Source organism: Parasteatoda tepidariorum, chromosome 11 (assembly GCF_982258835.1).
Source record: "Parasteatoda tepidariorum strain Cologne lab strain chromosome 11, Ptep-v5.0, whole genome shotgun sequence".
In the NCBI taxonomy this organism is placed as follows: Eukaryota; Metazoa; Arthropoda; class Arachnida; order Araneae; family Theridiidae; genus Parasteatoda; species Parasteatoda tepidariorum.
Window position 1 is genome coordinate 28,069,510 of NC_141765.1, and position 26,506 is coordinate 28,096,015.

Below are 26,506 nucleotides of genomic sequence, written 5' to 3' on the forward strand. Positions count from 1 at the left end.
TAAATATAAATGCAACATGTTTAATATAAAAAGTAAATTCATCAAATTTATTTGATACTCTACAAGAATGAATGAAAAATATGTGCAGTAAAAATAGTTTCATGTAAATAGTTATTAATAATATTTTCTCTAAACGTTATTTACACAGAGATTCATTAATCTTCTAAATTTTAACTTCCCATATAATAACATTTGCATCTAGATATTGTTTTGGTGTTTTTTCTGGTTTTCGCCAATTAATATAATCACAACCACCAGTTAACATAAGTATTGTCTTTGGAGTTGAGTCAGTTTTCTTGTTTGATTTGGAAATCTCACGTCTTAACGTAACATGAGTAGGTAAACAACGAAAGTCTTCACTGTGCCTCTGCACTGGTTCATCAGTTGTAGAATTTCTAGATGGTGTAGTGGCTGTAGAAGTAGCAGTTGATGCAGAATCAGAGTCTTCAGATACAGCCATTGTAGACAAATCCCAAGACCGTGGACGGCCTGATTTCTGCTGCACTCTATAAAGTAATATTAATTCATACTTTAAAGCAAACACATAGTAAGAGGGCAATATATAAAAACAGTATATTGATATAAAATTATTAAATCAATAACTAATTTTTAATTGAACTACTTCCGAAGAAATTAATTTTAAAATTTGTTAATTTTTATAGTCCAATAAAGTAGCTGTATTTAGTTTAATTTAAAAAGTTTTTCTTTACAGTTTGCATTGAACATGGATATAAAAAAATAAAAACTTTAAATAGATATTTGATTAGCTTAGACATTTACATTAACCTTATTACAATGAGTAGAAGAGCTGAACCGAAAATACAAGCTTTAATATGCTTGGTGCAACAATTAAAAAGTTTAGATAATTGCAACCTGTTGTTACTTATAAGGGTAATGTTCTAACAAGACTTTTACAAATGATGAAAAATGTACAGATTTGAAGATTTGATAAAATTTTTCAATGATAGTTAGCATTTATTTTTTAAGACAGGTGGCGCTAAAATTTTAGACTATTAATATCTTGATATCGTAAAAAAAAATATATGGGTCTCCTCAGAAAAACCATGAATTTCTATCATCTGGCATCCATAACATAAATTTAATATTTTAAAATTACTATTATCCAATTTAAAACAATATATTGAACATAAAAATTAAATAAAAAATATTAATTTACAGTTCAAAAATTGTCAACAAATGTGATCTCTCTCTCTCTCTCTCTGGAGAAACAGAAATTTATATTCTAATTCCTGTTTCTCCAGAGTAATGTCACATCTGTAAACAGAAGAAATTCATCCAAAATACAGCGATACACTTTTTCAGCTCATGAATTTTTTCTCAATTAACCATTTTGTTAAGATCTACAAGGAATAGCATATATTTTTTGTTTCATTTTATTTAATTTGAAACTTTTAGCTATTCTTTGTTATGAGTAGAGATCAACTTGTCACATCTGTGGACATTATACAGATAATATAATTAGGTAAACTAATTAAATAAATCCCCATTAATAAAGTTTCAAATACTCTAAAATTATTTACCAAATTTCAGATTTTAGTTTTAAACATATCAGTGTTTAAAATGCAGAAAACTATGTTTTCTTCACATCTGCAGACTCAATATCTACAGATATAACACTGTCTAACGATGTTAATGCAACAATAAAATAACTGAAATAACCAATGAAGAAATGGTTAGTTGGCCTAATCACGCAAAATTTTTAAAAAAGAAGTTTAAACAAAAATAGACATATTTTATTACACTTTTATAAATTCCTTTTTGCATGAATGAACCACAAAGATATAGCTTCTAGTTTTTATTTGTTTAATTTTTAGTGTTTACAGATAGTGGTAAGCATGCTTTTTAATGATTAGTAGATTAAATAAAATTTATCAAAACAAACAAATACATAAATATACTAACTTTTTATCCAAATTATTCAAATTAAGATGCATCAATTCAGGATCGCTGTGATTGAGTCGTTCATACAGTTTTCCTTCACTGTCTTTTTCGTAGTCACGCACATTCATTAAATCAGCATACAATCCATAAACATCACTAGCTTCTTCCAAATTATTCAATGGGGCAATATGGGAACATAAAGATTGATTGTGAGGCAATGTCTTAACTCCAGATACATGTATGTACCCAACATCTAGTTTTGTTTCTAAAAATGTATAGCATAATATAAGCTTTTATTAGTAAAGCAAAAAATCAGCACAAAATAAAATTTTATGATGAAATGAAAAAAAAGCATTTAATCTAAAGAAAAATTTAGCTATAGAAGTTGATAAGAAAGTAAGTAAAAATATTGACTTTTATTTTTCTAATTTTATCCATTACATTGAATAGGTAAATTTTAAAACAAGTATTATTATGAAAAAGCCCATCTAAATCACTTAAACTAATTTATAAGTTACTTGAAAACAAGCTAAATGGCCTGTGTTATTTTATAAATCTCTCTTATTTTTTTAAAATTATGTCCATCATTTGCTCTCTCAAGCACGAGAAGTCTTGCAGTCCAATATAACAAAGAAATATCTCCAGGGGCGGAGAGCGTCTTGAAACTGGAAGAATTATGGACCTCTTGGAGGGCAGAGCAGTTCCAAAGATGCCCACCATTCATATGGCCCCTATTTGCACATACAGTAGTTAGGAGAGTCAGAAAGACCAACACTGTATTATTTTATAAATCATAAAAGAACATTACATAGTGTTAATATGCAAACAAAAATGCATTAATAACAGAAAAAATTAAGTGATTAATTACAAGACACATGTATTAAAATAAACAGTAAAGAATTATTAAAACTGGAAGACTTACCAAATTTTTTACTTGATGTTGGTGAGGGTAACATAGAATCAGAAAGTTGTTTAATGACTAAAGATTGTGGCGATAAGTCTTTACAAGGATCAACATTATCAATGGTTGGTGTACTGGCAATAGGAGATGATAAGAATGGAATTGACACAGATTTTGGTTGTAAACTTAACAGCAAATTAACAGGTCCTTGGTGTCCATGAAATGCTAAACTAACACGTCCAGTTATAATAGGTACACCTTCTAAACGAGGTAATGGTACAGTCAAAACAATCCCAACATTAGTTCCAACCCAAAGTAACCCTTTGCTGGCCAAAAGAGAAGTTACGTGTATGGCTTGAATTGACTTTTCTTTGTCCTTACCTATGAAGAAATATTATCATTTAGTAACAATGTGTGATGACTGCAATTAAAGTAAATATACTCTAAGAATTCATTTTCAGTATTAGAAATGAAGTTCTTAGAATTTTTCAAGAAAATTTCAATAAAATTCCAGGCAAAATTTTTGCTATTCAAGGTAATATTTCCTCAAAGCATAATTTCACTAAGTAATGAAACTTTTTTTAATAGAAAATTTAAGTTTTACTTTACTAAGATTTACTTTAAAAGATAGATTACAAAGGTAGATTTACAAAGCTGTATTTAAAGTAAAAGTAGTACTAAAGAACTTTTTGATTCATCTGTTTTTGAGAAATTTAATATAAATGTAATTACCACACTTGATAAAACCTTAGGAGACACATATACAGAAAAATTTAACTTACATAAAAATATAAATGAAATTATTTTAAGCAAAATTGGTAGATAATTAGAGAAAATTAGAAAAACCATATTCAAATACTAGCAACTTTTCCTTTTAAAAACATGGTCCTGATTTTTCAGGACAAATCTTTGACTATAGATAAAGAAATCAAAATATCCTGCAGAAGTCAAAACAAGAATCAAAAGGAAGTTTTAAACAGCAGCGTGATTTTTTTTTTAGAAAAATAATTGAAAGAAACTTAATAACCAACTGATTAACATCCTCTATTTGAATAGCTTAAAAAATGAATCTTTATTGTTATAATGAAAGTATTGTTCTTCTAGCAGAACTTTTCATTTAATTCTACTAGTGATTCAAAACTGTAATTATTATTATTTCATGTAAATTTAAAAAAAAAATCAATACCTCGTAAAATATGATTCACATTAGAAGCAATATTAATATCTTGAAGATGTTGAAAAGTCTCTGTGTGATACAAACAAATAGTTGCAGAATTTTTCAATGACATCCATATTCCAGTTCCAGAGTGAGCTAAATGAAATGCTTGGCTACCATCATCATGTTGTATAGGATAGTTTCGCTAAAACACAAATGAAACTTTTTATAATGGGAACATTAGACATATACATTAAACATAAAAATATCCATAACATTGAGATGCAATTATTTGGTTGAAAATAATTTTAATAGTATTGTGTACAAAGACAAGTAATTACTATATGCAGGTAAAATTCAATATAATTATTACAAAATTGCACACAATTCTTAAATATTTGAAGCAATTATAATGTTACTTGATAACTATTATTCAAAAATACTTATAATTTGTTTTCTAGTAATCAAAAGTTAAAACTTTTGTTAGTTAGCTTCAAAAACTTGCTTGAGAGTTTCTTCACAAAATTTGTAACAATAAAATATGGCTATTAAAAAAATGTGTTCTGTTATGACAATCTAACATACATGAGAGGGCATCAAGGTGAACTAAAATAAACAAAATTATACTAAAGCTACATTCTTAAATCATAATTTTGAGTTCAAGGGGAAAAAAATTAATAGTCAAACATGGTGCTATCAATGTGAAAGTTTTTGTGAAGGGAATCTTGTTTAAAATAGTTAAAATACAACAATTATTAATAACATTTAATTGTAAGATTCTATTTAACTTTATCAAACTAATTATTTCTGTCAACATGAAAGAAATATGGAACTTTTTCACTATTTTGAATAAATTAAACAGGCACTTCTCATTAATACCTATGCTATGATAGTTAAAAGTACACTATTCAAAAGAGTTTATAAAATTGTCTAAGAATACACATTTACTTAGTAATTTTATAGAAAATATTATTTATATGCAAATTCCCGTTTTTGCATCAATCTACTAAACTATCATTAACTAGACACTTAGGGAAATTATTTCCCAAAAGTTAATGTCCAAATTAGCTTAGAAAGAGGACAAATACCAAAAGTAACTGAATATTTAGTGTATTCAGAATTAAAAAAAATTAAAGTCAATAAAAGATTATAATAAAAGTTACTATTTCTGAATGTTGTTTTGTCTTAATATCCCTGAATGTAAGTCTTATAAAGGTACAAATTTATCCTTAAAAGAAAAAGTGAAACAATGCATATTACAGACACAGAATCAAGCCGTACAATCAATACAATACCTATAAAACAATTATTTAAACAAATAAATTTTCACCTGAGTATTGTGTTTTATAAAGTTTAGAAATATAAAATAGTATAACATTATTTTAAATTACTATCCATAATAAATATGAAAAATGAGCGAAATATGATACATATCTTATCAAAAAAGCAATTTTACCTGAACTTCAGCAGTAAGAGAATCAACAATCCATATTTTTGAGCCACTTGAGCAATACAAGTTGAGACCAACAGGTAATAAACAAGCAACTGGATCTTGACTCAAGACTAAATTAGTGGGGTTTTCTAGCTGCCAATGGCCATCTGTACACAAAAATTGATATTTTTATAAAAAAATTTCAAGACTAATTTAAAACTTAACTAGTCATTTTTTTACAAGTACAAAAATAAAAGATAAAATGAAAAATATTTGCAGCATCGAACTGAAATATCATCAAAGCATAAATTTTATGAATACAACCAATAGCATTAATAAAGGTGAACATGAATTATTATTCCAATGTTGATACACAAAAGCAATTTAAATCATTTAGATATCTATGTTCTGTAACTTGTCAATGTCTTAGCTAAACATTAAAAACAAATTGATACAGATAAAATAATCAATTCTATCCAGATATGATCCAAAATATCTGAGTGGATGTTTGCAAGTTAAAATATGATTCCTATCAGTGACAAAGAAGGTTACAAGCTCTCAACTTCAAAATCCCTAAGCAGTCTCTGTGTCGGCAATGTAAAAGTGCACAATTTGTTTTTTTAATTTATTCATTCTCTTATTGTAAAAGAAAACTTTCATTTACATCCATTTTATTTACAACATATACATCTATTTTATTAATATAGAGTACTGCCAAACAAAGTTGGAAGAATAAATTTCATTCATTCAATACTGTGAATAGAACTAAATACTGAAAGTCTAATACTTTGATATTTTCAAGATCTGTTTAGCAAATAAAATTGTTTACATTAAATATTACAAGTTCTGAGAATATCTTTTTATATACTTTCTTACTACTCAGTCTTTTAAGCTTTCAGAAGTAGAAAACTGCTAATTAAAAGTAAGATGTGTTTATTAGACTCAGTGACTTATTAGACTTCCTTGACCTGATGAATGTAAATTTAGAAACAACAAAATACTTAGATATAATTGCAATACAATTAATATGGATAGGGATAAATAAAGAGTTTGTATACACTTTTGATTTAACAAATAAAACATATTTCTACTGTTTCTGATTAGTCTCCAGATCAAATCTGGATCATCAAGTTGAAGATTATAATTAGCTCTATTTTTCCAACTCAAAGAAAATATAAAATTGCAACTTGAAAATAATAAACTATACATCATATTTTATATATAAATGATTATATAATAATTATGTACTAACCAGAATATCTATTGAATATTAAGACAGAACCATTTGCTATTCCAACATAAACTCGATCCAAATGATACTTTATTTGAATAATACAAGCTGGTGTAACGGTGCTGCCAAGTTCTTCCCATTTTTCTGGACATGAGCCTTCTAGAACAATCACTCTAAAAACAAAACAGGGCAAATTATAAAAAGAGAAACGTGATATCAAAAAACTGATATATATATATCACTAACTTTAAATTGCATATAAAGCAAGGTAATTTTGTTGAAGATTATGATGAGAAAATTTATAAAAATTTAATTCACATATTAAACAGATATTATTATTCAAAAAAAAACATATGCTAATTGTGCTTGAACATAACCTTGTGACTATAATTGTTATGGAAAACACACAAGAATAATAAATTTAGCAATCACAAGAGATAAAACAAAAACAAAAAATATTAGAAAAACTAGCCTGCAATCAAAACAAAATCTATAAGGGCTGTACAAACTATAAAAGAATAAACTAATGAGTTCATTTAGTTATAAGAGAAAATAATGAAATATGAGATTTGAATAAATCAAGAAAAATATTTTAAATATCTTTAGTCAAATATGCGAGTAAAACTTAAAATAATAATTTCATTTTAATAAGAGGAAGCACTTAAATATGAATTTTTTTAAACAATATATAGCAATAGCACTAAATAAAAAATAAATTTCTAATTTTCCACTATTTAAAACAATGAAAAAAATGAGGAAACATAAAATAATGCATTTAAGTGTTTAAAGTAATTTGTACATTAAATACAATGCTCATTTCTTTTTTTTACATGAAATCTCCAGTTTTCTTTCTATTACCAATAATATTACTCAATATTTCAATTATTTGCCTGTTCTAATTTCAATTAGCTCTTTCTAAAATTCATAATTTGTTATTGATATAAATACTTTGAGAACTAGTACAAACATTGAGGCTATTTTGTAGTAAACATAATAATTTTCATTAGCATCTACAATTTCATCCTCTTCCACATTACAAATAATGAGCTATTGCAAAGTTAGCTTCAAGAGCTTAACTTTCTTGGCTTAATGAATTTCATTTGAAGCACTTAACAAGCAAAATGTTATACAAAATAAAAACTCAAAACATTCCAATATTACAAAAAAATTAAGAAAAGGGTTAAAAAAAAATAATCATGGCATTTTACTAACTTTTGGTTTTCAGTGCCAAGCCAAACAGTTTCAGTAGAAAGCACAGTATCTGAACTTAGAGATTTTTCATCAGAACAAGATTTATTAACTGAAGGTGTTCCTGGTACAGCTTCGATTGCAACAATTTTCATCTCATTTAAATGGTACACAGCAACTTGACGAAGATGTGTGGATTGTACGGCCATAACAACAATATGACTGTTCAATCCATCTGTTGAACAAATCCATAAATAATGTTGAGAGATAGAGCAACTGTTGGCAACATAATGGCACCCACATATAACCTAAAATTACGAAATATAAAACTTATTTGTCTTTAACTAATAAATAAATAAAATGGCAGAAAAACACTTAACAGACATTACTTCAGATGAACAAGAGGTCTGAAATACAGGAAAGTTTTTCACAAATAATGGCATTTTGCTGCTTGGTCTCTTTTCTTGATCTGCAATATCCCAAGCAGGAAGGTTGTTGGCATCTACATAAATTGTTAAAAAAGAGTAAACATTAGACAATGTAATTTAGTTTATTAAATTACAAATAATGATTGAGCTTAAAAAGGCATGAAAGAGCTATTATTAGAGTTACATACACCTCACAGAAACATAAATCAAAATGTCAGTTACTTAAGCAAGAAGAATTAAAAAGTATTCTCTATCAAATGCCAAATTTTCATAATTCCAAAAATATTTTATACTACATGAACACATTACTTTGCTCTGCACCGCTGCATTATGGATTACTTTAATTGAAACAAACAAGCCAACAATAAGACAAATTCTTAAAACTTTAAGACAAATAATAATATTATTCAGTAACATATACTGAAAAACTCATATTTGTGTCATTATTAAAGCAACTCATTTGAAAGATATTTTGGAACAAGGTTAGAATATAAAACAGAGATTTCATAAAGTAATAAAGATAAAAGATATAAAGAGAAAATAGAACAATGGAAATAAAGATAAGAGTAAATTAAAACAGATTTAATAATGTATGCAAAAAACATTTCTCAAAATGATTACCTGGTTTTATTTGTTGTTTAAAATAAACTGAAATTAAAACAACAAGAAAGAACTTTAAAATAACATATTTTTTATTACTGGTACAAAAATGAATAGTTTAAGAAATTTTTTTTTAATAAATGAAAAATTATGAATACTGTAAATATTAAATTATAAAAAATTGAATGAAGAAACTTAAGTTGACAGACAAAAATAACACCAGACAAACATAAGAATTCCTTGCTTAGAAGAAGTTTCATGTGTAAATTTTATCAAATCAAGCTAATTTTTAAAAAATACAAAAAAAGGCTCAGTAACAAACTATTTTTTATCCATATAAAACTGTATGTTATATCTGGGAGGGCCAGCTTCCACTAAGATATAATTGGGAGATCGGGAAAGAATGTGAATGGGTTAGACAGTTTCACTTTTCTTGGTTAATAAGCTCAGTTGCAAGTTGGTAAACAGATTTTAGAGATAAGTAGATTTTTTGCTCTGGTAAGAAATGCAATCAAATGCTTTTCAAATATATTATTTAAAAGAAAAATAAACTATATGTATTTTATTTAAATTATAGTTACAACTAATTTTTTTTCAAGAACACCAACAGTTCCACTTCAAAATCATGCTAATGATAATATATTAAAATTTTCTAAACATAAAATTTCCAGGATTCTGTAACTTAAAAAAAATATGTTTAACAAAGTTAACCTTATAAGAATTGGAAAAGTTTGAGGTACACATTCATTAATGAGGTTTTATAACCACAATGTTAACCATTTTCATACCATTGTGCACCTAAGCCAAAAGAATCAGTAAAAAACAGGTAACACACTAAATAAGGTTTAAAGCACTTCTAAATAAATATGTATAAACTATTTTAAAGGAAAAAAGAAATGAGTTTTTAATGAATTATTCTCTACAACAAAGGTTAATAAAATACAAAATGTTAATTTTCTTAAATTTTTTTCAACTTAATTAATAAGTGCTGTAGAGAAGAAAAAAAACTTGAACAATCATTATATATGAAAAATTATGGCATATCTTAAGAAATTATAAAAATAAATGTAAGCCATATGAAGTTTCTAACTGTTAAAAAAACCATACCTAATGCTAATTTTGCCAATCGCAAATCAGTTATCCAATCCCGCTTCACAGCTGGGCTTATCATTTGGAAGCAGAATATTTCTTTATTAGATCTGTAGGGAATGTTAGAAATTGCAGATTTTAGGCACTTATTTTTAATATTCAAGAAATAAAGAAAAAGATTGTTATAAAATTAAATATATTAAGAAACATTGAATGACTAAATTTTGTACCTGAATGAAATAAATCACCTTTGCATCATAATGTACAAGAGAAAAGTCTGAATAATTTAAATGTTAAAATTAAAACTATAGGGATGCCAAGATGTTCCGCTTTATAGGAAAAGTTTTTCAAGTGGTAATAAAATTTAATGTTAATATGAATAACTTCTGCTTCTGTAATTTTGTTTATAAACAACTTAGAAGTTCAAATTTAATTCAAGAAGTTCAACATTTAGTTACAGTTATCTTGTGATGAGCCTTTTAATATAAAGGCAAAAGTTATCAAAATTAAATAAATTTCAGTTTTTGATTCACTACCAGTTTAGAAAATCTTTTAATGAAAGCAGAGCAGTTCGCATCCTTGAAACTGCTACGTGATCAAAAAATGAAATGCTAATGTTTGTTCAACTCTTGACTAGAGTTTCATAATAATAAGATAGTCAAAAGATGACAAGAAAAAGATTCAAAATCTAATCAATGATTTTGAGAAAATATGGTCATTTATAGGTTTTAAGAAAACATTCTAACATTTAAAACTCTAGATAAATAACAAATATAAAACAAAAAAAATTCATATGACATTTCACTAAACTAGCAACTAGCTGGATAAAACTTAACAATAACACTGTGGCATATTTTTAAAATTTTTATCTCATTCTCCCCGTGACCAAACAAAGAGAAAATAGGTGCTAATAGAGAATATTAAAATAGGTTAAAGAGAATATAAGCTTTGGTATTAATAAATAATACAAAATAAGATATAGTGTGAAAATAAATAAGCTTCAATATGATGTAGTTAGGAAATATTAAGTAAAACAAAGAAGCACATTCAGAATGGCTGTTTCAGCAATTTAATTATTATAGCCAATGCAAAAAATATTAAAAAAAGCTGCTTTAATGTGCTTTTAAAAAAAATATAAAGAAAACAAAAAAATAGTTGATAAATGCAATAAACTATAAAAAATCACCACATTGAGAGTAGTATTACCTACATAATATTTTTCAACAAATAGAGATATAGAACTTTTTTTAAAAAACAGTGACGTTGAAATGAAGACTAAAGCATATTTTTTAAATGAGCTTTGCAACTGTGTCATTCAGTAGCAGGAAATTTTAGCCACAGAACTATATTGGTGTTATAAAACTCTTTGTACATTTTCTTTTTTAGCTTTCTGTCATCATTTTTTATAAAACTTTCTTATATACAAAGAGTAACTAGTTTGAAGTTAGTATTACAAACAAAAGAAAATTCTATTTATCAGAGCTAAAAATATTTTCTCCATCATTGATGCATGGCAAAACAATTTATAACAATTTTTAATTTAAGCTAATTTTGTCGAAATTTTAAATAAATAATTCATTACTCATACTCAAAATAAAATACAGTCAAAATAGTGGACACGGTTTATAGTGAACTCCCGGATATAGTGAATGAAATGTTCGGTTCCGTGAATTGCTATACCCGTATAATGTTATTTTTTGTGGATATAGTGAACCAAAAAATTGATGAAGTCGGGTATAATGAACTTTTTTCTGTCTTTGAGTGATTTTTTTCTTCATTTTTTCGTAATAATTTTGAAATTTCTACTTTAAAATAATTCATATACCGATTTTTAATATTATCTATAGTGGGTAAGGTAGCGATAAGTATTTTTTTCTTGCATGCTTCTTTTATCTTACTTTTCCATCCCTAAACAAATCAAGTAGATGTTTCCAACCCAGGCAGATGATGCACCTGTAAGGTGTCAGTGAGATCAATATGCATTTTCTGTCAGAGGGAATGAGCAATTATTCATTATTGGTCAAAGAGTTGGACACTAATATGTGTTGATAAGGCCCTCATTTCAACTCCTGTTTGCTCTCAGTGCAATTAAAAAAAAGCCTGCAAACAAGTGTCTCAAATTTAACAATGGCGAGCAGTAAACGTAAAATGTTCTCCATTGATGATAAAATGAGCATAATCAGAAAAATTTAAAATGGATATAATCAAGCTGACATTTGCAGGGAATATAAACTATCCAAATCTACAGTTCGTAACATATGGAAAAATAGGCAATTAACAATTTCTGCTCATGAAAAAAATTTAAATGGCAGAAAAAAGTTGAGAAAAGCAGATCACAAGGATGTTGAAGAAGCATTATTGAAGCGGTTCAGCATTCAAAGAAGCCGCAATCTTCCAGTATCTGAGCAAATGTCGATGAATTTTCTAACCGATTTTATGAGATTACTTTTATGTGCTAGAATGGCAGGTTAGGCAAGTTTAAAAAGTGGACTAACAGAAATTCAGGAAAAATTATCTGAGAGTCGGGAAGTGTTTCCATATCTGATGTTGAGGATTGTTCATCAGCTAAAGATTACTAATTTTTCTTTTTTTTTTGTACGCAGGACGAAGAGTAATAAAAAATAACAAATTTTTTGCTACTACATAATATTTTTCAGTCATTTATTTGAATAAAGTGTAATAAAAGGGAGGAATTTGGGAACCATTAGTTAAATTGCCCGCATAACGGATATAGTGAACTCCCGGTTATAGTGAACCAAAATTTCGGTCCCTTGAAGGTTCACTATAGTTTGACTGTATATAAATTGTAAAGACACAAACACGCATGAAATTGGAAACTTCGTTTCCCCTTTGTAATTACAAGTTAGAAAAATTACGACACTTTTATGAAGTATAAGCAAAAAAGAAAAAAAGTTTTTTTTTCCAAGTTCCCGGGCAATACTTATTTCATTCAAAACGCGTGTCTTAATAAAAATAAATTGAAAATATACTTTGATCGGAACGGCACAGCCAGTTGTAAGCAGCTGCTTTCCATTTGGTTTATTTCATCACATTTTTGTTGAATAGTTTCTTGTATGCTTGATGATACTCTTTGTGCAACATCAACATTTAAATCCTAAAAAAAGTAAACATCATTCAACAACTAAAACCAAAAATTATATTAAAAGACAATGAAAAGTTGATGATAATTACGAAGTTCAATGTTTCACTGTCGTTAACTGCATTGTAACTAGTTGTAATTACTGCATTGAAGTTGTAGGTGATTGAGTTAAAAATAATCACTTTGCATGTATCAACTCATTCAACTACAACTTCAATGCAGTAATTACAACTAGTTACATTAGTGTTATTAAATAATAATGAAAAACTCATGCGCACGTACGAAGAGTAAAAATGTTCTTTAAGCACTTTTTTAACGGGAAGCTTAAGTTTCATCATACAATTTATACCAATAATAAAAATTACAACAGAATATGTGGCTTTAATATATGAAGATATTAGAAATGGAATATATGTGTATGGGCAAGTAAAAGAGTGTGTCAGGCAGCATACTTTATGCCTTAAAGTTCAAAATTATTTAAAAATATGTTCCATCCATAAGAATTTAATTATATAAAAAAAAACATTGAAAATTTTATATATATTGTACTGAGTCTTTTTCATATCAAATTACAATTTTCAAGAATTTTTAGAAAACTTACGCTTACAAATGATTCAAACACAGTAAAATAACTAATTGAAAAATACAGAAAAAAGTAAAGTTTTAACAACAGGATAAAATAGAAATTTTTAAGATTATGAATAGAAGCTGTTTCTGTTACTCATAAACAAATAAGAAGGCAAAAATGCTATTTATAGAAATAAAACAGTTTTAATTTATATGATTTCCTGCTCAAACTAAGTAAAAAGATTATATTTTGGATATTAAAAATTAACCTTGTTAATAAACAACATTAGAAAAATTCATTTGCTTAAAGCCAAATACAAAAACTTTTTCTGTTCCTTAGAATGTTTTTAAACCAAAATCTAATACACTGACTAAATTACAAATCACCCTCTTCTTTCCTAAAATGCATGTGATTATCAAGAATTTTTTTTTCTCTTACAGAGAGAAAAAACATCATTCAGCTTGTTCCCCAAATGAAAATCAGATGGAAAGAATCCAAGTAAGAAGATAAATGTTACATTTGTTTCTTGATTTATAACTACTCCTTTCATTCCTCATAATATATTAGAAAAAACTATAAGCTTATAACTTACATTATAAGTTCTTCTTAATGATGACACTAATGAATCAATTCTAGCAATGATATCTTTGTCATGAATGAGATCTCTTAGTTCTTCGTAAAGAGTTTGTTCAGTAGGGACATCAGCTAGAAAACAAAATTTGTTTTACTTAACTGTTTATTTTCAAGATAACCATCAACAATATAAACTATAAAAATTTGTCAAGAAAATGAAAATTGAAACAAATGAAATGTTTTTGTAAAGGAAAGCATTTAAACCAGTTTTTAATGGTAAAAATCTGTTTGACCAAAAAGGATTCAAAAAAAGAAAAAAATATAAATAATTGTCACATAATAAATAATTAAAATATAAAGGGAATGCACAAAAAAATTTTGACGTACCAGTAAATTAAAAGTAAATTTTCTTTTGTATTACTTAGTAATCACTATTTGATATTTTAATGAACTTATAACACTAAAACATAAAATTTTTACTATTGAAAAAAAATCATTCATGAGTTTAGACAAGAATAACACTCTCCTAATTTGATTTATTTCAACATTTTTCATTAGAAATATATAAATGAGTGATAAACTATAACACTTACCATTTAATATATTTAAACATACATTCATAACACAGTAAAACAATCACTTCAGCTTCTTTTAAAAAAAGAAAAATATTTCCTACAACTAAAAGTATCTTAACAACTTGTTCCTCTTATAAATAATCAAATATTTAAAAAATAAAATTAAATTGATTAATTTTAAAGAACAAAATTTTTATCATAAATTAAATCTTTATATTTTGCTTTAAAAAGTATTTGGAAAAAAAATTTCAAAGAAAAAAAATACCTGATTCACCATCAGCATTATGATTTGCAAATTTACTTTTGCTGTAAAACATTTTTAAAGTTTTAGCAGACATGTTTAAATCATCATAGATATCTACTTCTTGAAGAGGAACTGCCCATTTGAGATTTAACCTTTCGACATTTGAGAGATTATCACTATTCCTTAAAAAATATTAAGAAAATATCAGTACAGTTATTACCGATAGCAAAACTATTGTATCATTAAATGTGAAATATACATACCGAGATGAAACAGCAACAGATAATAAAAGGTCATTTAAAAGGAAAAGTCTCCTTTCCTTAGACTTCACTACAAGCCCATTTTGATCTAACTGCTGTAAACATGCCAAACAATAAATAAAATATTAGAAACATATGAACTCACTAGTTTCATAAGCATCGTACGAATTTTAAATAATATATTTCATAATTTAAAAAGACTAAAACGAAACTGTTTTTAGAAAATCGTTATAGATTCAACACATGCTCACACTAAGTTTATATTTACACAAAATTAGTAATAAGTAATAAAAACATCAAAAATATTGGCAATTTATTTACTTAATTTTTAAGATTTCAGATTAAAAAATATAGAATAATAATAAAATAATTTTATTGTGATTATATTCAACATTCAATGAGCAAAAAAGCATTCTAGTTACCACATAATGAATCTAAACTTTTTGAGAATGACGCATACTTAAGACATGTTCTTTAATTAGTACTATTTAATTAAAATTAATAATAAGTAATTATGAGTACTATTTAATTAAAATTAATATGAGTAAAAATACTTTTTAGCAAATTATGATGTTTTTCCCCAGATGAAGATTCAAAATCCTAAGAAGTAATAGCTTAAATTTTGTTAAGATGTTAAAAGACAAGTTATTGCCAGTTTGAGCTTCATGAAATCGCTGCTGTACTTCTTTTTTTCACTTTTGTATTATTGTACTGTTTCAAAATGATACAACAAGACATTAATGAACATTTATTGTGTATGTTAACTATTGAATTACGTCAATATAGAAATCCCATTTCTATTTAATTATAGGATAATAGCAAGTCAATAAATTCATAATATAATCATCAATAATAAAAATTTTAATTTAATATGGTTTTTTTTTTTTTTTTAAAAATTTATTTGCATAAAAATAAGTTTCTAAACAATTGCTGAAAACAGTTCTGAATTGTTAAAACAATTACAGCTATTCATTCATTTATTTTGCTTTGCAAATCGGCTAAAATATAAAACAACTTTCGCCTATTTTTAACCTCTTGTTTTGATTATGTGAGGATTAGGGCGAAAATTGATAGAACAATGTCTGCAATAAATTTTTTTCTTAAATTTAAATTATACAAACTATTATGTTTATGAGATAAAAAAAGCATCAATTTTATACCTAAGAATACTCTATCACTTCTTTTAATTTAATACAAGCAATTCCTTCAAATTCTTAGTGTACAACCCACAGTCACTAAGCATTTGAAGCAATACAAACAAAACTATTATCTAAGGAACTAATTAAGGATTCCAACTACTATTTTTTAAAATCAACTTATCAATATAAATTTTTTTAAAGGATTTATAGTAAAGGGAAAGAACAAAAAAAGTTAATTTGTCCAGATTGACAAAAATTCAACTATACAAGAGAAAAGAATATTTTTATTTTATTTATTTGCTTATTTATTTTGCTAAAAAAGACATTGCATATATTTTTAAAAAAGAAAAAGGTTTGAACATTAAATCATTATCATTAAAGCCAACTTAAAATTACTTAAGTAACACTCCAAAAATCATTATATTTAGGCCTACAAATATTTTTTGACAAATTTTTTCTGCTTCTTTTAGGATATGGAAGACAATGTTTGAAGATAGATTAAATGCTTAATGTTCTTTTTCTCCTATTTAAAATTTTGTTGATGAACTATCTAAGTTTACCCTTCGCATTAGAAAGTAACAGAACACTTCCTTATTTTGTTACATCATAACTTTGAAAATAAAGAAGAAATAATAATATTATTTTGTTGATAAAGTAAAATAGCCTCTTCAACAGATAGTTGTTGACGAAGGAGACTATGGAGGCTTGAACTTTACAATTTTGAGCCAATGATATATATGGTGGTGGCAACAACAGCTGCTTTTTCTTTTAAACCCATAAGTCCATTAAAAATTTTATGTTAGACAGTTCTTAGACATAAAAGCTGGAATTATTATTACGTGGAATAAATATTTATAAATTAAAAAATAATATAAAACAAAATAAGATGGAACATAAAATGGATGATCTTAATACTAACAAGTTGTAACACATCATCTTGTCTTAGCAAGAAATGATTTCTGTCAGCAGAAGATTTAAAGGAGAACTTTCCAAAATGTTTGAGAACTTCCCGAACAGCATGATGTTGTTCAGCTTCCCGCTTCCTTTCATTTAAAGTTTCAGCAAGTGATTCAAGTTGTGTTAGAGCAAGTTGAAGTGACATGCGATCATGATGACCAGGAGGTGAATATTTTAACAAATCCTACAATAAATATATGAATAAAAATAATTAAATAATGTAAAAAGTCAAAATCAAACAGCTAAATGCTATAAATTAAAGCACTTTATATGGTTAAGACCTGTTTATAAACCCTTCAAAGTACCTATAACAAATGTCTTATAAAACACCAGCTATGTCGAATAATTGTTAAGCTTTTACTTTTTTAATGATACAGCATTGAAATTATCCAAATATTCTATAAGGCTTATTTAATTTTTCAAACGGATGGCACATCTTCAAACGAAATACAGGTCTTCAATGCTATATTTTTATATGTGAGGTAAATGAAGTGAGATACAGAAAACTTAAATAATCAAACAAACTACTCTTAAATCAGAGGAGGAAATGAAAAACGTTGAAACTCAAAGTAGCAAAAGATTAAGGAAAATGAAGCACAGCTAATATAGCTAAAACTTAAATCCTTATTATTTAATGAAAAATATGCGTTTGCAAATACTAAATTTCTACACAGAAAGAATATAAAAAAATTAAATATAATTTCCTTTCTTAGCACTAACGGAACTTTTAAAACATGTCCAAAGAGAACTTTTTAAAGTTTTATAAAATACATTAATTCTGATTAACAGATTCATCTTTATTTGCTAATTTTGATTTTCTGATAATTTTGTAAATGACACAGATAAAATAATTAAATAAATTTTATCCTATAACATAACTTCAGAATCTGAATAATTAGCAATAGATTTGTTTTCTGCAACATAGTTGTTTTCAGCCAATGAAACCAACTGCTAGCATAACATTCTCAGGAAACCAAATTTTAAGAATACAAAAATATCTTAGGTAACAAAAATAGCAAAAACCTATTTTTTCAGGAATTTTTGGAAAAATTTCTTTTGAAAACTAGTTCAACACTTGTTTTTCTCGAAAAATTATAGCTTGGCAACTGTTCCCAAACTTAATAACTTTCTAAACAACATTTTAATACCTCATTTTGCAATTGTCTTTTTTGTTTTCCACTCATTCTCATACACTCTTTACACATACCATAGTCACGTGCCATTTTCATGGATATTTTACAAATATGAAGATGAGGGATTTACAACTAGTACATACTAACAGATTTTTGAAAATAAATTATTTTTCCTTTAAAAACATTATGAAAAAGTATAACACAACAAAACAAGCAATACCAAATTTTATAAAGATGACTTTCCAAATAAATTTCTATTTTATTTTTTTTTTCAAGTAAGAGAGTAAAAGTATTTACCTGTAGCATCAATATAAACTGAGGAAATCTTTGAACAGGTTTCACCATTAGACCAAAGAATGATAATCTATCAGTACTATTAATTTGTTTAACCTAAGAATATAAATAAAAAATTATTAAAATTTTCAGCCAAAACATCAATCTGCTTGTGAGTATTATCTAATTTAGCAATATTTATATGTACATACACACTTGAGACCATACCAACTATAAGGACATTGTGAATGAAGAATTTTTCAAATCAATATGCAGGAATTTTTATAAAAAAAATTGGAAATCACAAGGTTTCAAACGGAATGTAAAAATGGGGACCAGATGTTTTTAAAAAATATTTCCTTTTTAATGCAGAACTTTTTTTTAATAAATGTCCTCTACTCATTATATGGTATGAATTTTATATTTTAACCATTAAATTTCATTCTTCCTTTCTAATGAAATAGAGAAATGTTGCCATATGTAGAAAGTCACTGAAAAGGGAGAAAAAGAAATATTAGAGGAAACACACAAAGAAAAGCTGAAATTTTAAAAATCTCACCATATTAGTTCACATAAATATTGATATAGAGACACTAATTAAAAATTTTTTTTTTTTTTAAATGGAAGATATGGCTTTTTCATGATCCTTCAAAATTATAAAAAATGATTTTTTTTTAAAAAAAAAGCTGAAAAACCAACTTGATAACTTAAGAAATCCATAGCTAATTTCTTAACAAAACATTCATTAAAGAAACAAACATTCGTTAACAATTCATTATAACATTTTAAATTAAAGGCTAAGATCTTTTCTCTTCAAAAGAATAGATGGTTGCAAAAATAAATAATTTTTTTGTGATTCTTTTCTTTAAATTGCAAACTTTAGCAAAAAAAAAACACATAAAACAAAAAAAGAAATAAATAAACTCTTTAATTACTCCTAAGCTAACCTAAAATGTTATTATGACACATGTGCTCATTTTAAAATATAAGAATTTATGGCTGTAGCTGCAAAACAACTTAATTCCCCTACTACTAGTTTTCCCTAAACTAAAATGCATGACTCAAAAAAACTTCTTTTTGACACAAAAAAAAATTAGACAACTAATAACCTCATTAATATCACTTTTGTAATATTTTCTTTTGTTTTTGTATCATTTTTTCCCCTTAACTATTTCTCCAAAAATATAAAAATTCAATATATTTTCCTCTAATAGATTTTGCATGAGAGTAATAAAGGCGTGCAGCAAAACATTTCTGAAACAAAGGTAGTTTCTTTTAATATAGAGAGATTATATTTATAGGCAATGTATAAAAAATACATAGAACTGAAAAAAGCATTGTTATTGTATTAAGGTAGAAAAAAATTATTATTTTATTAAAAAATAATGATTTCTTTAGAAGTTTCATTATTAATTGGGCTTAATTCTTTTAAAAATTTGAACTAAACAAACTGTTTTCAAAAAGTTTCATTATCAAATTGGACACATTTATTTTTAAAAAAGAAAGATAAAGCATGAAGTTGCCCTAAAAGAGTCAATCAGCCCTCAATCCAATTTTTTTGTTCAAACCTTTTTTTATTTAATTAGTAAGTATGGTATCAAAAATTTCAAATCAAAAATACTGTGCGTAAATAAATGCTATAGCACAAAAATATTTTTATAGATTTTTAATAAGTTTTCCATTAAAACATTTTGCGATTATTCAATCATTAATTAGAAATCAATCACAATGGGGGAACGAAATCACAAATTTTGAAACTGTAAAATTCCATCCCACAAAATTTGTGGAAGAATTGCCTGAAAATAATAATAGTTAATGGCCACTGAATTTCTCATTTTCGAAATTTTCAGTTATAATATTGTTAATTTAGTTTTTTTTTCTCTATAAAATCTTTAAAGAATCAAATTCTGAAAAAATGAATACTGTAAGTAAAATGCAAGTTTCAAACTAATTGTGCATAATTAATGGATAGTCTTTAAGTTCTAATTTTGGCATAAGTTATAAATTACATTATTGTATACCATTGTATACCATAACTTTATTACAGCTGCATTTATATACCGAAATAACCAATAACCGTGAAGCTGAAATAAGCAAAATTTTGAAATTTTATTAAAAAGACTTAAACAATATTAACAATAATTCTTTTCTTTCTTTTTTTATGAAAGAATAATTAGAAAAATAAAAAATCTACAGTAGTGATAAGGATATAGTAAAATAAGGATTCATCTTACCTATCTTTTGACATTTATTTTTAGATTAGAATAGATAAGGAATTATATAGAATATAGATTAGGAAAAAATATTATTTTACTTATTTCAGTAAGTATGTGCATTTTTAAGATCTAAATTTTCCAAAATAATTATTTGTTCAAATTAATTAAAAAATAATTTTTTATGTATGAAGATTTCAAAAACCAAAGGAACAACAAAAATGATTATGAATGGTGTATACATTAGAAATCAGTATAAATATGTAATTATAAAGACTGACCATATCATTATCAAATCCACTGAAAATATATTAAATACACAAATTTTTTATTTTGGCCAAAAGTTAGATTAATTTATAAATCAATATATGATAAACATTTTAAAAAATATCTAACATGCCTTATAGTCGTTTAAACAGAAAATTAGGAGGTAATAATAAATAAAACAAATAAATAAAATAAATACACTAGACATAATCAAAACAATTTTCGTGCAGAATATTCTTTAAAAAAAAAAAGAGTTAGAAGAAAAACCAATAAAGAAGTTATAATTTACTTAACTAAACATTTATCTAAATGTAATAGCAGTGTTCTCCATAAGCGTTTTTTTTAAGGACGGCCTGCCATTTAATCTCAAAAAATGTGTCCTTTTTGTCGAAATAAGCAGTCATCACTTAAAAACACTGCCTTTTTATTCATATTCCATTTTGAAAATGATTAATTTTATACACGGTAAAAGCCATGGGAAACACAGGTTTTTTCCAAGATGGTAAAACCATGGTAAATACTGCTAAAAACTTCACATGGTAAATACCATGCCAACCCTGCAATGGCAACTAACTTCTCGGGGGAGTAAGAAAGGCTTGTGCACAATTGCAGCAATCATGTCATTGGTTGCACAATTGGGGCACCAAAACTTATATGTTAATTTTAACACTCTAAAACAGAAAAAAAAATTCTTAGAAGTTCTAATTTCTAATCAACCTAATTTGGAAAAAAGTGTATAACTAAATAGTCCAACAATAATCACGCATAAATAGGTATTTTATTAACAAAACTATATGGAATTTTAACTATAGGAGTTTTATTAACGAAATTGAAGTATTTATTCAACAAACACAAAAATACATTAAAAAATTAATAATATTGTTAAAATAACCAGTAACTTTACATACTGTAAAAAAATTGAAAGCAAAGGCATGACGATAAAACACACAATACCAAATTAAAGCTGTTCAATTTCAACTTATCAAAAGTGTTTCAGTTTGTTAATATTGTGGGTAGTATATCACTCAAATTTTTAATAAAAGAAAAGAATAAAGTACATAAAAAGCTTTGTTTATTCATCTATTTTTTAACGTTTAAGATGCTTTTACAAAAAATGAATATACTCTCTTTTGTGTTTTTTAAATTAATGAGTCATTACAAAGAGAATTTCTTTTAAAGTTATTTCAGTTAACAAAATATGTTCAGTTAAAAAAAAAGTTCAGTTAATAATATTACATGCAAATAATGTATTGTAAAATATATATATAACTCTGAAATAAATGTGATGTATATGAATACAGTAAACAAAAAATATTTAAGTTTCAAGTAGAATATCATAATTATTTTTGTATATATAACCCAAAATATTTTTCTACTTAAATAGAATACTTGAAGCAGTCACAATTGCATAATGAGCTGCTGTTACATACAGAAATGAATTAAAATAAAATGTATGGTAATTCCATATAAATTACCTTCAAGAAATCTGCAAATGCAGATTTATTTTTTGAAGCTTGCTTCGCAGTTTCCATAGCCAAAGAAAAATTGTTAATGAAATCACTGTATATGTCCAGAACCATTACTTTTGAAAACTGAAAAATAAATTATGGTTTCCATTATACAAAATTAAAAATATAAAATTTCAAGAATAAATCAAACACACTCAGTTTTATCAATTAGATAAATTAATAATTAATATTAAAAACTTATAAAATATTTTACAGTTATTAGCAAGTTGAGTATTTCAATTTCAATTATTATTTTATGACTAATTTTAATCAAGTAAATCCAAAAAAAGTTTATTTGGTAAAATATTTAAATGAGGGGTATAGAAGACATTATAAGCTAAATGATTAATGAAAAATAACACATTATAAAATTTTAAAGAGATCATTTGAAATAAATTACATTCTTTTATTCACAAATTACAATTAAACATCAAAAGTTAACTGCAGAATTAATTTTTACATGATTATGATTAAAGATTCAACCATGTGCTGGAAAATAAGTAACTAAAGCTAATTTTAAATGTTAAAATAAGAACTACCATAAACAGAGAGCAATTATGTACTACCAAAACTATTAGTAGGAAAACAACTTAAAATCACTAGATAAGTAGCTGAATATTGAAACATTAAGATTTCTTCATATATCAACATATAAGTGACAATAAATGCACAACCTTAAATTCAATATACAGAGCTCAAAGCTGAAACATTTATTGATTTTCTAAAGACGATGAAAATAAAGTGGTTTAATATTGGCAAAATGTTTTTGCAAAATTAAGTTTATTTGAATTTTAAAATTGTATGAGTAAAATCTGCTTAAAATTACATCTGCAAAATAAAAGGTTACGCATTTAAAAAAATTCTGATGATTTCGATCATTTGCAAAAATTATTTTGTTTACATCTTAATTTTTGACACTTCAACAAAAATTGAAGTTTATAGTTAAAATAACTTCTGCATTTAATACTAAACATACTAGCACTTTATATGTATTTATTTCTACTGATGGCAGACAAATGACCACGTTTCAAATGGACGCAATATCCTTTTCCAGTTTATTATAAGTAGAATACAATTAGGCAACAAAAAATAAAATAATTATGTAATAATTAAAAAACAATTATTTTTCAGGCTAAAACATTAGAGACTAAAAAATTTTTATGTTACTCCAGTAATTTATACTGATATTGTTATTCAAATTAAAATAAAATTTATTAATTATCGTACTTTCTTCCACAAATATAATTTTTACATGTAAAACAAATGTTTATGATTTTATTTAATTATTTTCACAACCCCCAATTTGATAAGTTTTTTATCTTTCTGAAATTTTAATGAAATCTGCTGAAATTTCCTCCATGCCTTTCGTTTCTTGTTCCTGTAAATTTCAATTTTCGGTGGCAAGTTCCGCTGCCAACTGAAATAAAAAAAAAATTAACTATACTCTTTCTCTTGTTTGCTTACACAAAATCCAAGCATTGATAGCGGCTAAATCCAGAATGTTGAAAAATACATTGGACAGACCATATATGAGATTTAAAATTTTTGCTGTAATTTCCAAGTTATTTGATATGTTATATCAATGCCAAATTTAATGTTATTATAAAAAGCAATAGTTTTAAGTATAAATTTAGCGCTGTTTACAAATTTAAAGTCCTAACTTAGATAAGAGAACTTTTTTTGAATAACTTTGTTAATTGTCAGAGTACAATTAGTTGATTTGTAAAGCTGCGTTGAACAGCATGCTACATTGTCTTTCCTTTTGTCATTTCGTTTGTTTTGTTGTCATTGTGTTTGGTAGGTTTTGGTAATTCCTTCTTATTCACTCTATTAGTTCCTACTAAGACCTTTCTTTTTGATAGAAGATTTATTGCTAAAGATATAGTAAAAAAATTATTGGTGGTTAAATTTCTTCCGCACCCTGTAAATGATTCCAGAGTTCGAGAATAGCGAATTCACTAAATGATACTGCTGATAGTCTAATCTCATATTTTCAAAATATACGGAAACCTATTCACAATATATTCTCAATGTCAGATGCTAACCACAATTTGATTCTGAACTTATCAGGTCTGTTGGGTATATATTGTGTAAATCTGCATCTTGCTTTTGTCCCAAATAGCTGTTCATCTTTAGTAATGTTTGCATCTAGTTTGTGGCCTTTTTTTAAATATTTTCTATAAATATATTCCCTACCTTTGAGATGAGAGCAGATTTGTAAGTCTATAAACGCTGGCAGCAATTACAGCAAAACTGATAAATTGCAGAATTTCTGTAAAACAATTTCTGCTTATTATTCCTGCAAACAATACAGAACCATAATTCTTAGTCCATAAATATGAAACATTCAAATTTCTTGTTTCATAAGCACTACATGCATATAAAATTGCAATAAAAGCATCTAAATCTGCAGAAGTTAACAACGACTCCATTCGGATCCTAAAACTTGTTATGCTTCTGATTCTATACACATTTTTATACGATCCATAACTCGTTGGTCATGTATCAACGAAAATGCACTTCTAAATGTCACGTAACAAAGAAATGCATCTTCATAATATAGCATTTTGTATTTTTCATTGGCCAATATTTTTCTGAAAATAGTATGAAGCAGGGATCTTCCATGTCTATGTCCATTGAAGTTTGAATATTTTGATCATTTGCTTCACATTTATCTTCAGAAGTAGAGAACAATTTTATTCTTTTTCAATTGCTATGCATATATTCACGATATTTTCTTCCTCATTATTTGTGTCGAATAGCTTAGAGTCAGTGTCCAATAGATCATACATACCACCCTCACTACCACAATTTTCTTCCTCTATTTTTGATTTCTTCCAACAATTTCTTTTACATTGACATTTTAGAGCAAAATTTTTAATTTGTATTTGAATAGACCACTAATAAAAAAATACAAAAATTGGAACACACTATTTTTATTTATTTATTACCCAAAGTTTGTAGCCTATCAAATTATAACAAATAGAACTGATACATCGCAAATATTTGTAATGCTGCTCATAGAGCCTGTGTTTGAATTTGAATGATTGTTATTTTGCTTCACGGGTTACCACCACCAGTCAGCCCTCTGTACCCAGCATAAAACTGTACATAGATGCATAGGATGTTTCTAAGCACTATCAGATGACATTTTCTTGAAAAGCTTAAAATTAGTAGTAAGTTTAAGATTTTAGTGCAAATAATTTTATAAAATTTCACATATTTTCCAGAAGTCAAAAGACAACTCACAATAGATAATCATAGAGCACATATAATCATCAGGAAAAACGAAAGAAATGAGAGAGAGAGATTGAGCAATAAAGTAGCTATATATTACAGAAAAGATGGTGCAGTTACTTCAAGAAAAATGAAAATATAAAATTTAACAATTTTAATAAAAGTCATAAAATTTGACCTCTCCGGTAGGTTTAGAGTTAAAAACTCAGTATGTTATAATGAAAGATACAAGGCTGTCAACTATTATGTGCTTCTTGCATAATAGTTGACAGCAAATATTTTATTGAGTGGTAGACAACTAAAAATTAAAGCTTTCAGAATTTTTGGTAATTTTGCACACATTTTAAAAGACTCACCACGAAAGAGCTGGCACTAAATGGTGTTTCATATGAACTTTTGAATCTTTTACAAGTGGTTGGATGGAAAATAGCTTTTAATTCAATTTACAAAACAAAGAATTCTACATTAAAATATAAACTTAGCTACTGCTAGAGCAAATTTTCCCAAAAAGCATATAATGTTGGCAGCCCTG

At 26.1% G+C, this 26,506-nt stretch overlaps 1 protein-coding gene across 5 annotated transcripts in view; it reads right to left on the reverse strand.

Moving 5' to 3' along the window:
• The window catches only part of LOC107447338 (rho guanine nucleotide exchange factor 10-like protein), a 53,658-nt gene continuing 27,152 nt past the window's right edge, over nucleotides 1-26,506 (reverse strand). For all 5 annotated transcript variants that reach the window (XM_043039063.3, XM_043039064.3, XM_016062215.4 and 2 more), the window contains 16 exons: nucleotides 22,705-22,821; nucleotides 18,774-18,866; nucleotides 17,306-17,527; nucleotides 15,251-15,342; nucleotides 15,009-15,169; nucleotides 14,188-14,300; nucleotides 12,918-13,042; nucleotides 9,946-10,037; nucleotides 8,200-8,312; nucleotides 7,835-8,118; nucleotides 6,644-6,795; nucleotides 5,416-5,558; nucleotides 3,990-4,164; nucleotides 2,825-3,184; nucleotides 1,924-2,167; nucleotides 1-506 (listed from right to left, as the gene is read on the reverse strand). In XM_043039063.3, the coding sequence (XP_042894997.1) occupies nucleotides 164-506; nucleotides 1,924-2,167; nucleotides 2,825-3,184; nucleotides 3,990-4,164; nucleotides 5,416-5,558; nucleotides 6,644-6,795; nucleotides 7,835-8,118; nucleotides 8,200-8,312; nucleotides 9,946-10,037; nucleotides 12,918-13,042; nucleotides 14,188-14,300; nucleotides 15,009-15,169; nucleotides 15,251-15,342; nucleotides 17,306-17,527; nucleotides 18,774-18,866; nucleotides 22,705-22,821 (2,829 nt within the window). In that variant the 3' untranslated portion in view covers nucleotides 1-163. The remainder of the gene's footprint in view (nucleotides 507-1,923; nucleotides 2,168-2,824; nucleotides 3,185-3,989; nucleotides 4,165-5,415; nucleotides 5,559-6,643; nucleotides 6,796-7,834; nucleotides 8,119-8,199; nucleotides 8,313-9,945; nucleotides 10,038-12,917; nucleotides 13,043-14,187; nucleotides 14,301-15,008; nucleotides 15,170-15,250; nucleotides 15,343-17,305; nucleotides 17,528-18,773; nucleotides 18,867-22,704; nucleotides 22,822-26,506) is intronic.